General features: G+C 50.3%; 3 protein-coding genes across 3 annotated transcripts; 1 reads left to right on the top strand and 2 right to left on the bottom strand.

The window, feature by feature from the left end:
* Positions 1-1,395: 1,395 nt before the first annotated feature.
* On the bottom strand, positions 1,396-2,224 carry Aud_002452 (uncharacterized protein; the record flags this gene model as incomplete). The annotated part of the gene is made up of 2 exons (XM_043287421.1): positions 1,396-1,475; positions 1,534-2,224. 2 exons carry the CDS (start codon positions 2,222-2,224, stop codon positions 1,396-1,398), a joined length of 771 nt encoding a protein of 256 aa, XP_043143356.1.
* A 3,226-nt stretch (positions 2,225-5,450) lies between these two features.
* On the bottom strand, positions 5,451-7,554 carry Aud_002451 (uncharacterized protein; the record flags this gene model as incomplete). The annotated part of the gene is made up of 4 exons (XM_043287420.1): positions 5,451-6,131; positions 6,193-6,274; positions 6,334-6,937; positions 7,215-7,554. The coding sequence occupies 4 exons, from the start codon at positions 7,552-7,554 to the stop codon at positions 5,451-5,453; spliced, it is 1,707 nt and encodes a 568-aa protein (XP_043143355.1).
* Positions 7,555-8,093: 539 nt separating this feature from the next.
* Aud_002450 (uncharacterized protein) lies at positions 8,094-12,490 on the top strand (the record flags this gene model as incomplete). The annotated part of the gene is made up of 18 exons (XM_043287419.1): positions 8,094-8,128; positions 8,189-8,491; positions 8,552-8,626; positions 8,686-8,788; positions 8,855-9,063; positions 9,128-9,952; positions 10,003-10,120; positions 10,180-10,272; positions 10,325-10,358; positions 10,410-10,543; positions 10,598-10,731; positions 10,798-10,852; positions 10,905-11,093; positions 11,153-11,349; positions 11,406-11,586; positions 11,650-12,145; positions 12,223-12,388; positions 12,445-12,490. 18 exons carry the CDS (start codon positions 8,094-8,096, stop codon positions 12,488-12,490), a joined length of 3,393 nt encoding a protein of 1,130 aa, XP_043143354.1.
* Positions 12,491-13,135: the final 645 nt, after the last annotated feature.

Here is a 13,135-nt window from a genome sequence, read left to right as displayed (position 1 = left end):
ATGCTGAAATAAGTAGACATTTCTGTGTCTCCTTTCAACCATGAGCGATGTTGTCCGTCCAAGCAAAGCGAGTCTGGGGTCAGTCCATTACAGCCACCCAGCCAGTTACCGCATGCTGGTATTTCATGACCCTGAGATATTGAAAAGTCAGCTCTTTCGGTCAAATGAGCTGAGCCATGATAAAATTGGATCTTTGGTGCTCATCCCATTGCGGAGATGAATCCAGGTCTCATCCCAAGCGGAGGTTTGCCGCTAATAGCCAGTTCGCATCTTAATCAGACACAGACGTTCCTTGGCACTCGTGCCACAGAGATTCATAGATTTCTATTCTGTCCACTGGCCATATACATTCATGGTTGACGGAAACGACCCATAGCGAGATGGTTTCATCACCATGCCTCGTCATAGTCGGGCGGGGCCTCCTTTCCCTGGTGTTGGGCCATGGTGTGACTTGTGGAAAGTTTGAGAAGAGAAATCCAAGAAGCGGGACAATTCATGGACTCTGGCACGTAGCTATTTTTACGGAGTATCCTCTGTTTACATGACGTAGTCTGTAGTAACTGCGCCACTCTCCGGGTGCACGATATTAATGTTTTCAGTGGGTCAAGTACCGAGTCGGAGCATTGATTGGTGTTGTGGAACCTCAGGACGATATGTAGATCGCTGTTCCCGAGGCCATATACTCCATACGCACGGGAACTCTTCTTGGCCCAATGATTTATCAAATAGAAAGGCTTTCAACAAAACCTCCGAAAAGGTAATTTTACCAGTGGATCATTGTCTGAGACACTTTTATCCGCATCCCCGCAACAACACTTCATCTGGCTCTTGGCACTGCCGTGTATATGCCATCCTGGATTTGATTATGAGGAAATAGCAGCTGAAGCATGACCTGTCAACAGTCGTGGATGTGGATTGAAGCAGTTGCTTGATATAAGCCAAGTGCTGCATTGCCCCAAATTGCATTAGGATCCTACATAAAGCTCCAGATTCTCAGGAAAATGGGGGCTTTGATTACTAGGCAAAAAAGCGCTCCACTTCATGTACCCAGCATATTAAAGAGGCTACTTGGCCATAGCGGGTGATGGGGCTCTTAAAAGGTGACCACAGCCCCGTGCACACATGAGAGTGCACATTCAATAGCGACTGTCTCGCAAGTATATTATAATAATTATGATAGTAAGAGGAACGAGGCAAACAGCACAGGAAGAATTCATAATTCTCAAATCAACGCACGAATATTGGTGCAACTGTACATTGCATGCGCGAGACAGCGACAAGACCCTACACACGCTGGCCTTTCCGTCGTGGACAGATGAGCAGCTACAGGAATTGCAGAGCTCCAACAAGGAGCTGAACATGTAGTCGGCAGGCACAGTTACTACCTAACTAATCTCACATGATTATGCACTGCCTTGGCCCATATGGCTTCATGCTTTCTTGATACGCTTCTGGTGATGTCATGCTTTCAAAGACTGGAAGAGAAGTTAGCCAAGATAAAGCACCTCCTAGAAGGATTCCGGAGTAACTCACATTCCCTTTTAGCTTGTTTACTCTCGGCCGTGTCATGCCACAACCTTAACAGCCATGTAGCAACCAGTGCATCCCTTAACTCCTGCGGCAAACTCCTCGTAACGGATAATTTATATCTGTCATTCTCTTTTCCTTCAATAGCGACCTGTCTGCCATTGCAGTCGCTCCACCTATACCAATTGCGACCGACATTCCAATCTGACTGGATATCAAACAATAGGATTTGTTGCGTGCCGTCGTCGAACAATGGCTTATCCGAGGCGGTTTTTTTGGGGCTTAACATGGCTTTGAAGGACGTCCTTTGAAACCGTGCCTCAGAAGTCTTGAGGCGAATATTACCCACCGTCTCTGGGGCTGCAGAAGTAATGTAGTATCTAGCAGGTATATCGGTACGGTACTGCGCATTCACAGGGTGTGCGAGGTAGAAAAGATGTTGTTTTTGCGGCGTGCCAGCAGTGGCGCCTTCGATCTCATTCTTGAGCTCAAGCACATCATGCTCGACCCTTTCAAGTGTCACAGACGAGTCCTTGTTTGGGATTGACATGATGTCACTCTTCAATTGATAAAGCGGCGTTGGAGTTGCAGCCTCAGTCAGAACAGATTGGCCTGATAAAAAGAGGACGGCGGGCTCAAGGATGTTCTTTGAGGGGTTCCCGCCTGTTTTTTCGTATGATTCAGAGTCCGAATCCATTGTCTTATCAACCCAGTATGTGATTAGCTGACGATGAATGTGCAATGTATGTTCAGCAATAGATTTGGAGAGTAGTAAGCAGTAGGTATGGTTTGTGGTTCAGTTGTCTTACCTGAGACTCGTTGGCCGTAGTAGAGTGGACGGGGGATAGACAGCCCGAGGTTGGGAATGAGGACCCCGGGACCCCACCTGGGTTGCCTCAATGACACTAGTTACATCAGCAGTTGTTTTGGCCTTGCCTGTACTTACATGTGTATGCAGTGTAGCGGGCAGGGCCCGCTGGATGCTCAGGCTTTTCAACTAAGCTGCACAGCCCTCGCGAAGTCTCGTCCAAATTAGACACCACCTATTAGTCACATGACATCATATTAATTAATGTAATAAGCTTATATTATATTATAGCACCCACCTTTTCATGTTTGGCTGCTGCAGCCCCAGTTAGATAAGTCCACTGTGTTTGTTCCACTTCCTAAATGGTGAACTTTGAACCTCACCTGAGAAGGCATGTCGTGCCCTGTTTGTCGTTCGTGGTGTGAGGTTGCCCTCTTGGCGCGACTATAATGAGCCGGGTTTGAGGGGCGTACAGTAGGATGGATGGATGATTTCATTTACGCTGACCCCTCGCTCTGAGTTGGATCCCAGATTAGGTGATGTATAGATGTTAGGCTACCACCACCACTACTCTAGGCAGAAGGGAGCTACTGTGACTACAAATAGCTGCGCCTACTCACATAGTGGGAGAATGATTATCACACTTGTATCTCAATCCAGGGTCTCAACTGGTTATGAGCCTCTTTTTTCCAGACTAGACTTTGGATTGAAGCAGGTGATCAGATCAAGACACCAGACACCAGACGCCAGACCGAGACATTAATCCTCAACAGCAGACATGACAAACTCCAAAATGGACAAAGTCAAAGCCAACCGCAAGCGCAAAGTCAAAATCAACTTTATTAGCTGGAAGCGCGAGTTTGAGCGTGCGGCGAAAGCGAATGATACCTCTAAGTATCTTACAAGCGAAGAAGTTGTTCCCCCCAAACCTAGAAAGGAATACTACTTCGCGAAGCCTGGCGATGCCGAAATCCGTCGGTCTTCCCAGACTAAGAAGATATCAACTCCCAACAGTTGACGACGGTGATGAAACAGATGATGCCTAGGCTGTTATGGTTACCACTAACAACAACCTTTGATGGCAGATTGGCTATAATTAACATAGGAATGCTAAAGAGAAGATGAAGCTCAGAAGCAAGTTGCTAGACAGTTAGGTCTTCGACAGCATCAAGATTGAGCAGGACTCAGGCAGTAACAGAGGAAGAGAGACCCTGCTACAATCCACTTAAATAACCTAGATACAATCCTTTGCATTCATCTCTGTTGTCACCTTATTCAGAATTCCTATATCTATCCACACAATAAGCCTAACTTCATACAAATAAGTATAAGCCCTGATTCCACCTGACTCTAGGTCTCCGACACCCGTGGGATAGTAGAGTTAAGGACCTGAAAACCTTGATTGTCCGATTCAATCTACTTTATTTAGTTCTGTATGTAGATTATAATTTGAATAGTAGGGACCACTCACCTCCACCTCTTTGGCAGTCTGAGAGCAGCTTTTGGGCAAGCGCAAGTTGCTGCCGGTCTCTAGCAACTTGGGCTTGAAGTGAAGCAGTTGGATTTTTCTCAAAAGTTACTATATCAGAGGACAGTTGTTTTCGAGCAGCGGCAACTGAAGATTGAGCTCCAGAACAACTATCTTGTCGGACAGCTATCCCATTTCGTAAGGTATCATGAATTGGGAAAGCTGTAGTAGCAGTGGCAGCTAATATAGAAGTAAAAATAAAGAAGAACTGCATTTTAACAGCCAGGCGAGTGCTAATCTTTATAGGCGGTCCAATAGGTTAAATTGATAGTTGTAAAAGATACCACAGTAAGAAAAATGAGAATGGAAATACAGCTTTTATACTTCATCTCCCCCCTCTCACCGTATATTCCCCCTTACAGTTGACCTACTTCATAAATTCCCAGTACATGATCTACATACCTAACCGAAAAATAAATAGTGGATTTCTCCGCACTAGTAGCTGTAGTATTCCACTAGTTCATCTAAATAGTAATGATAATTTACCAACGTAACTGCTAAGTGAGTGGACGGAAAGGCACCGAAATGCTTATCTACCACCACCCTCCTTTAAACACCCACCAAGCCACCAAAATGCGCTCAAAATTGAGAATTCGCTAGGGCAGGAGGGTAGATTCTTACTAGCTATCGAAGATATTCAAAAATGGCTCCACTAACTCTATACTATAACCCTATTCAAAAGTTGTCTAGCCGATTATAGTCCCAGGTAATTTCTGGGAACGAAAATAAATGAAAGCGCCTGAAATCGTATTGCTACCTAAGTAGGATGCTCTGCCACTCTAGGAGATGTCCGTATGATGTTGCGCGGGGTGTAGGGTCTGTGGGGCAAGGGATTGACACCTTCCTGCGGCTCCTAGTCTATACCCGCACCTAATAACGTAATTCCCCTACGAACCGCCCGCCCCAAAATACACAGTAAACGAGATATATTACCTCTTCCAACATCTGCCTTCTTGTTTTGCGAATTGATGGATTTGTTGGTAGTTGATTGGCTTCAGTTTTTCTAAGCCTAGCCACATTCGATAGGTAACCTACCGCGCTCGTCTGTCAGTTAAATGAGCTACTTTAATTTCTAAGACTCATGTAACCCTTCCGTCCGCAGTCACATAGACATATAAGATCTCTGGTTAAGGTCACAGGCGAATTTCGGTACATCGTTCCCTGAAACAATGGAGGATTATAGTGCGCCAAGCACGAACAGGCGCTCCCGCTACTATGAGACTGACCAGTAGAAGTTGTGAAATGCGCCATCTATATGGGAGATACCACAGAAACCGGTTGGGGGCTTTACCTTCTGTTTCCTCGGTGTTCGCGCTCAATTTAATGGCCGTTATTTTAAGTGAATTAAAGAAGCTACGAATTCAAGCCAGTGCCCCTCTTCCGGTTGGTTTTCCGAATTATGTCTCCGTAAAAGCTAGCCAGTCTATCTATGGATCACACTTCAATCGCTAGTTAGTATGGTGACAGATAAGGAGAACAGGGACACAGGTAAGCAATCAAGTCTTATGCAGGTGAACTTTGTCTCACATGGCCTTATTAGCACGGCATATACAACTAGATGGCGACGTATCCAACGGTGGATGATCACTATGTCGAATCCAGCGCATCAAACCGGGCAGAGTCACCCTCCCACCCGGCAAGAACTCGTATGCGTCCGACCCGCGAGCTCTCGGTGAACCGATACACCACCACCAACATCTTGCGAGTACCGTACAGCGGGTCATCCTCGCAAACATCGTTCGTGATCTTGAATTCCTCATGCCGCTCAATCAGGTACCGCAACCGGTCAATCACCGACTGCTTATTATCGTAAAAACGCGAACCATAAACGACCGAGAGAATGCAAACGGCACTGTTGGCTGGGTAACTGACATAACTCTCAAGCCGACTGAGCGCAGTCTGCACGCGGACGGTATCGGTCTTGGACGCCTCGACGTCTCGCTGTGCAGCTTCCAGCGCGACGCGGTGGTCGACAGTCGCTGCCTCCTGAGCCTTGCGGGACGACTCGAGCTGCTCCTGCGTACGTGCAAGCTCGGCCTGCGTGATTTCGAGAGCCCGTTGCGTCTCGGCGACTTTTTCTGCAAGCTTGACGCATTCAGCCTGCGTGGATGCCATTGTCTCCTCTAGGGCCTGTCGGATGGGATCTGGTTTGGGGGCTGCGGGCTCTTCGACTGGGGGACCGTTCTCAAATGAGAATTGCAGAAGCCCATTCTCGATCATTTGCACCGCTTCTGCATCACTTGTTCCAAAACCGTTGGAGATTTTGACCTGTCCCGGCGGGTTAAAATGATATCAATGTAAGGGCTGCAGAGTGTGGCGGAAAACTCACTGGCAGCCGAACGGCCCAGAGCTCTGGCGCCGTTACTCGAGACTCAGCCTCTATCGCTTTAGCCAACTCAGGGTGTTTATCCCTGAAGAAATAGTTCAGCACGCCGCCACCGTCAAGAGACAGAGAGAAGATTGAACTCACAATTTATCAATATCCTCCACAATAGTCGACATCTCAGCCCTAATCATCTTCCGCGTCGTCGCCAGCCCGCGGATCGAAACATCCACCGCATCCACAGCCTCACTCCTCTGATACTTCTCCGGCGCCGCCAGCGCAGCCTGTATGAGCGTCATATGCGCCTTGTACGTCATATACATATCCAACAACTCGCGCGCATACGCATACGAGGCATCATACTGCGGGATCTTGATCTGGCGCGGCTGCGCCCAGGCCAGGAAGCTGAGGTTATTATCGTACTTGGTTAGGATGGCATGCGTGCGTTTGGGTGTTTTGCTCACACGCGCAGGGAATGCGGCGGCGGCCTTGAAGAGCTCCTGCAGCGACCATTCATCGTGCTCGTTTTTGACCTGCCCGCCGCCCATCCAGTTGACTGAGATGGTGGTTTCGGATGCGCTCAGCGCCGAATCCACACCCCCCGCGACGCCGGATGCTGAGAGGGTAAAGTCTTTGTTGTCGGTTGCGCTGTTTAAGGCGCTCTTGAGGGCGGACTCGATGCTGCTTTTTTTGCTGCGGTCTAGCGCTCGGACTGAGACGATGCCGTGCAGTTCGCCTCCTTCGACGAAGCCTGTGGTTGTTAGTATTGTTGGAGATTCGTCCGTCAGGGAAGCTGACCAGAGATAAATGCGTCTCCGTAATAATCGTGGAAGATTTCCGAGTCCATTTTCTCGAACTTGCACACATTCTGGTTACTGCAGAGGCTGGATTAGCTTGAGATTTACAATCGCAATTGGAACGCAGGATTACAATTTGGCCGAATCAACAATCGTCGTCGTCTCTACCAGCAAAGCAGCGGTTAGCCAGCCCTCTTCCCAACCAGTCCCCAGGAAGTCAAGCACACTCACGATTGATCACCTTAACCGAGACAACGGCATTGATATCAGACGAGGAGAACTTGGCCTCATCAACGGTGAGCGAACTCCCCGAAACCTCGATCGTCCCGCTCTTGATCGAACTGCCCGCCGAGATATTCATCGACTGCGTGATATCCGAGAGCTTCTCGACGAACCGCGACGAGTAGCTGACGACCTGCGACACGGGCGCCGTGTGGTCGATGCTTGTTTGCGAGATGCGCTCCTTGCCAAAGGTCACTGCGCCGTCCGCGCGCGCCTCCTGGAGAAACGAGTCGTACCCCTGGCCGAGGCGCATGCTGTCATTGTACGGGACGAGGAGTAGGCCGACCATTTTGGCGGGTGGATGTGTGTTGGAGAAAGGGACGGACCGATTGGTAGGCAGGTAGACAGGTAGGCAGTTTCTTGACCTATATGTATACTGTCTCTTGCTCGACGCTCGGTCTAGATTCTCTGGCGCGAACTACACTCTCGGCAAGAATGACCAGAATACCTGGAGCTTTCCTCGTGATAATCTATGGTGTCTCTCCATATCTCCACTGTTCAGCTGCTCCTGCAGGATAGCGACTTCGTTTTGTATTCTGCAAATTTGATGGATATTGCGAAATACGCGTATCTAGTCATGCGGCAGCCAGCATGGGCCCAAGCCACAATTCTGAATTCCGCCGGTTTGGCGTATTTTTGCACAACTTCAATACAGCCGTCACATCCTGCGTCTCTGAGGGTTCACATTTCAGGCACTTTTTAGCGACACTAGGGAGATAATTCAAGAACCTGTACAAGATAATAATCAAGTTTGTACACAATCGTAAAAGGCTCTCAGATCCCAAGTAAGCCTCAGTGACATAGCCAATTCTCAGAAAATCTCAAGCCATGGCAGACTCCAAGGGCACCGCACAGCCTACAGGGTACGTCTCTTCCATACATACCATCTATCTCAACGCAGCGTCACTGATTAGGACAAATAGCTATACACCCGCTACATCAGCCTTTGTGAAAGCCGCAGCAGCGATTAAAATGCCCACTCCTGCCGCCGCCCCCGCAGGTGCAAGCACCGATGCAGCGACAAACAGGGCGCCCTTCAAGAAGTTTCAAAGCGCAGTCTCCCGGGTCCAGACATTCACCGTTACGGTTTTTCGACTCCCAGAGCAACTGAACAGTGGACAGCCTGCGAAGGAGGACAAGTCCTCCCAACCGATCGACGTTGCGGTTCCCAACTCACCCGCGGCGGCAACTGCTGCGACAGGTGTTGCCTCGATTATGATGAAAGCGTAATTACCCACAGGGTTTCTCTCAAAGGGAGAAATTCAGCTGACACTGCATTGTTTTAGAACGGACGTGGTGTCCTTCCGACTTGAGACAACTCTGGCCCAGATCCGTTCAGCATTGAAGGTCAAGAGCAAGATGTAAGGACGAGGATCAGTGCGATGTACCAGAATCGAATAGAACCGGCTGATGAATCCAGACAAGGAGAATTCCGCTTCTGCAATGAAGTCGGCGCGGTCGTTGCCGACGACAGTTGTATTAATGACTATTTTACGTCGCTCGCGAAGCGACCCGCTATGGATGTGTGTTGTTGTTCCACTGGAGACTTACCGACTTGACGATGGTTATCTGACGATGGTCCAATCTAGGATATTTCCTTCAAGCTGTACATCACGGGCGACGCTGCACCAGCTGAGCCCTTGACGTCGGTGCTGACCAAACCGCCCTTTACGTTGAAGTTCATTCGCATTGAGAACGGGACTGAGAAGACGGTTGGCACTCTGCATTCTGGATCCATGAAGGATAAGAATCCGTCTGCGCTCGTGATGGGCGAGGTGCGGAAATTGATCAAAGACATGTACGTGTCTCTCTCCACGATTGCACCTCCTACGTAGTAGTTGAAATGATCTAATGCACGACAGGTCCGTAAACCCCGAAATCGACCAATTCTGCATCGCAGACGGGACGCCCGTTGGCGAAGGGGTTTCCTTGACCGAGTATCTGGAAATGACAGACGTCCAAGTAGTCCGCGAGCGAACCCCGATAATCCCCATCCTCTACCACAGCACTGCGCGACCGGAGAAGCCGCGCTTCCACGGCGCCTCTGAGGAGGTGAAAGCCGCCATGGAGAAGCTGCGACCGGACCTCTCCTTCACCGACCGAAGCGCCGAGGAGCTCAAGGCCGACAGGGAGGCGTTGGCAATTCAAGAGGAGCTGGATGCAGCCAAGTTCGCCGTCTCCGGCGCCAGCGTCAAGACGTATACGAGCGCAATGACCGAGCGCGACTGGGCCTCGGTTCTCCGGAACTGCAACTTGATGTACGGCTGGCGCATCGATTTCGCGAAGAATGTTCTGGAGAAGGCCCCCAAGGCAGCCTTTCAGTTGAGGCAGGGCTTGAATCTGCCCCCGGTTCCGCCGGCTCCTGCGAAGATCCAGCCGCGAGCGGTGGAGGCTGGAGATAGAGCTGCCTCAGGTGACGATAAGGCCGAGCCGAACAACCAGGATCAGGACGAAGAAAACCCGCCGCTGCCCGCTGACCAAACCCCGGCGCAAGAACAGCTGCCACCAAGTGAACCCCCGGTAACCTCTGCAAAGGAGATATCAGAGGAGCTCCCAGCCAAGGTCGGTGCGATTCCGTCGTTCCAGATCAACGACCGGTCCAAGATCGAAGTAGTCAGTGTCGTGCACCAGTTCCAGGAGTCGATGGCCACGAATCACTTCAGCAAATCCTCACTTGAGGTTGGTGTGTGAGTAATGATTTTTTATTTCGTTTATCTATGGAGCGCTGACCAGCTAGATCTGGGGGCTGGGCTGGGAACTCGGTAGGCGTCACGGCAGGCGTGGCGTCCTCTTCATCCGATAGTCAGAAACAGACTGAGAAGGCGACGCAAAAACGGATGCTGGCCAGCTATAAGGTATGTCGCGAGCAATTTGATAACTGAAAGAGCTGCATCTAAGCTTGTATTATCGGCAGTTTCCTCGCGTCACTGTGTTTCTCCATCCTGACAATCTCGAGCCGACGGAAGAGCTGAAAAATGCTATCAAACGGATACAGAAAACTAAAAACGTGAGTCTTACCGCTTGCTGATTCTTCACTTACCTTCTGACACAGCAATCAGATCAATGATTTGCGCAAGTTGCGTGCCGATTTTGGTAAGCGCTCTTTACCACCTGCATTTACCTTTCTAACCCTAACGGCGGTAGGACACTTGTTCGTCCAACAGGCTGTCCTGGGCGGCTGCCTACAGACCACAAAAGTCACCGACGCAAAGGAAAAATCTACGGAAGAAAAGTCCAAGGACGAGTTTAAGGCTGAGGTTGGGGTGGCGGTGCAGACGGTATGTTTTCTATTAGCCTCTGCTGAGAACGGAGCCATCGTTAATGCTTTGCAGGCCTTCGGTGTAGGTGGAAGCGTCAAAGCATCCCACGAGACGCAAGACGGTAAAGAACACGTCCAGTCGAATCTCAATCAGAGGGAGACTATGTCGTTTGAGGCTACCGGCGGAAATACTCTTTTGGCGTCCAAGTCTGTCTTTCCCTTCCCTTGCTTCATCATCACGGAATGTCCTCTTCTAATACATATTTCTTCTAGTCCTTCTGAGTGGTGCGCATCAGTGGGAGACTTCAACAACTGGCGAGTTATTGATGTATGTCTCCTCTTTTGAAACCTGGCTGTGTTCCGCTCTAACCCTGCCACAGCAATCGGAGCTCGTATCCATGGTCGATGTCATCGCCCAGCATCCAAGCTGTACACAGGTAAAACAGTGGTTCATGCAGGCTGTCCCGAAATTGTCTGAGTACCTCGTTGTTCCTGACTCGCGTACACTGGACGTGCGATTCAAACTAGCAGCCAACACGCCTACCATGGCCAAAATTGTCGGCAGCGAGGTACGTGAGAGGAAGTCCGAGACACCCAGTCTCAGATTATTGATCATAGATCTCCGCAGATTCCGGCTTATCTAGGGCATGACCCTCTACACCCTCCGGTCCCCCGAAAAACAGCCATAACCAGTAGCAGAACCGGTGCACAAATCAAGGAAAGTGTTAGGTTTGATCCTTCAAACGCGCGAATGGTGGTGGACATGACCACATTCTGTGTCGAATCCAAGCTCGTCTCCAAGGACGCCATCTTCTTTCCGTCAGGGTAAGTAACTTGTTGAGCCAGTCAAGAAGTTGAGGCCTGTAAGTAATGTCATACAGCACGCAAGCGCCAGTCCTTTTCCAACCAACCGAATACCAACCGCTAGATGCGAATGGAGACCCCGAGCCACCAAAGGCGCAAGGCCCCAATGAGCCAACGTCGTGGGATAAAGTCGGAACAATCCAAGACGAATACCTCAAGCATACCCTCTGGAGCCTGGAAATTCCGCACGGCGAAAGCGTAAGATTAATCTCCTCCCACAGAGCACTCCAAAGAACAATAGAAGCACACTAACCCGCCCAGATCGGCCACGACTCCCTCGTCTGCATAAGCTCGCAAAATAACGACACCTCCGCGACAAAGCGCTGCGTGCTCACCGTCTACCGCAACGCCCAGGGCGTCTTCCTCCCCGCTATCTCCTCCACCGACGAACCTTCCTACTGGCGGATCATCAAAGCCCAAGGCGCCACCACCGAGCAACTCAAATCCGGCGAGGAGATCCGGCTCTGCTGGCAGTTCTCCGACCAGCCGGGTGGATACCGCGACTACACGCAGGATTGCTACGGGCGACGCCAGAGGGTCCGGCCCGCGGATGTCCCCGTTGACCGGTTGTATCTGAAAGTCCCGTTCCCGAGCTTCGGCGGGGGCACGGCCAGGTCCGGGCTGGGGCTTGTGCTTAGTACATGTGCGCTGACGGAGCCCGTGTGGGAGGGGATGAGGACGCTCAAACCGCAGAGTCACGAGACCGAGACGGTCATGTATAATCTGCATGATCTGACTTTTAGGTTGGATACTGTCGGTACGTGCTTTCTATCCTCATTTCGTTTTCCATTCGTCGCATCAGTGTGCTCTCGGCTTCAGCACTAACAGCAATAGGAAACAACGGCCTCGGAGACTCACGAGACTATATGAACCATGTCACCGCTGCGCATTTACAATTTGCCTCGACGATCACCCACGGAAGCACCGTGTCGAAGCCGATAGAGGTAGGCGGTCCGATCGACCTGCTGGGCGGCGTCTTGCTTGGGCCCGTTGTCAAAGCGTAAGCCCCTCCACTGGCTGACTATACATGGCGAAGTTGGGCTAATCCTCTCGCAGATCTGCTGCTATTGTAGACACCTTTGTGAGCTGGCTGGGGTGGTAACTTGTGTTTAATCAGTTAAGTCGCTCATTTTGTTTATGATACTGCCAGTGTACTATTTGCGAAAGTCAAAATAAAAATACTCTTAAAATACAGCTAGTATATTTGCCTTTTGGTCACGCAGCACCACCTACAGTTTGTGCTCCTGTGTGGGGCCCGGGCCGCACCTTCCACCTCCCTGAAAGTGGCAAAGAAACATGTCCCTAGTTTAGCAAGCACCGTAGCAGAATCGTCAGTTAAAGCACACCATTAGGATTGGTTGTCGATTCGAATGTTAGCTTAGTCGTTCGTGCTATTGCTTTTCAGCAGTGGCTGTCAAGTCATGCGCGCCGCGCCACCGGTTCGGACAAAGGCATTCAAAGCGAGGCTGCGCGTGTCTCCTGCATTAGTGGCGGGAATGAAAAGTCATGCTGAGGAAAGAATACCCGATCAAGATACCGATGGACTGTCCGCTCGATCAGCTGATCAGCTGAAGGCTTCAGCTGAAGGAGAGCGATGGAAATCTGGCCAGTTCTCCAGAGGGGACCCCTAGGCCAGAGGGGAGTTCAAACCGAGCAATTCCAAGCGACGGCCGCGGCGTCGTAGTGGGGAAGGAAATGCAGAACTTCCTACAATAATCGCTCGCCGACCTTGTGAGGTATTCGTCAA

Source organism: Aspergillus udagawae (genome assembly GCF_001078395.1).
Source record: "Aspergillus udagawae IFM 46973 DNA, scaffold_2, whole genome shotgun sequence".
Classification (NCBI taxonomy): domain Eukaryota; kingdom Fungi; phylum Ascomycota; class Eurotiomycetes; order Eurotiales; family Aspergillaceae; genus Aspergillus; species Aspergillus udagawae.
The sequence above is the reverse complement of the archived record's forward strand: the minus strand, read 5'-3'. Positions and strand labels throughout refer to the sequence as shown.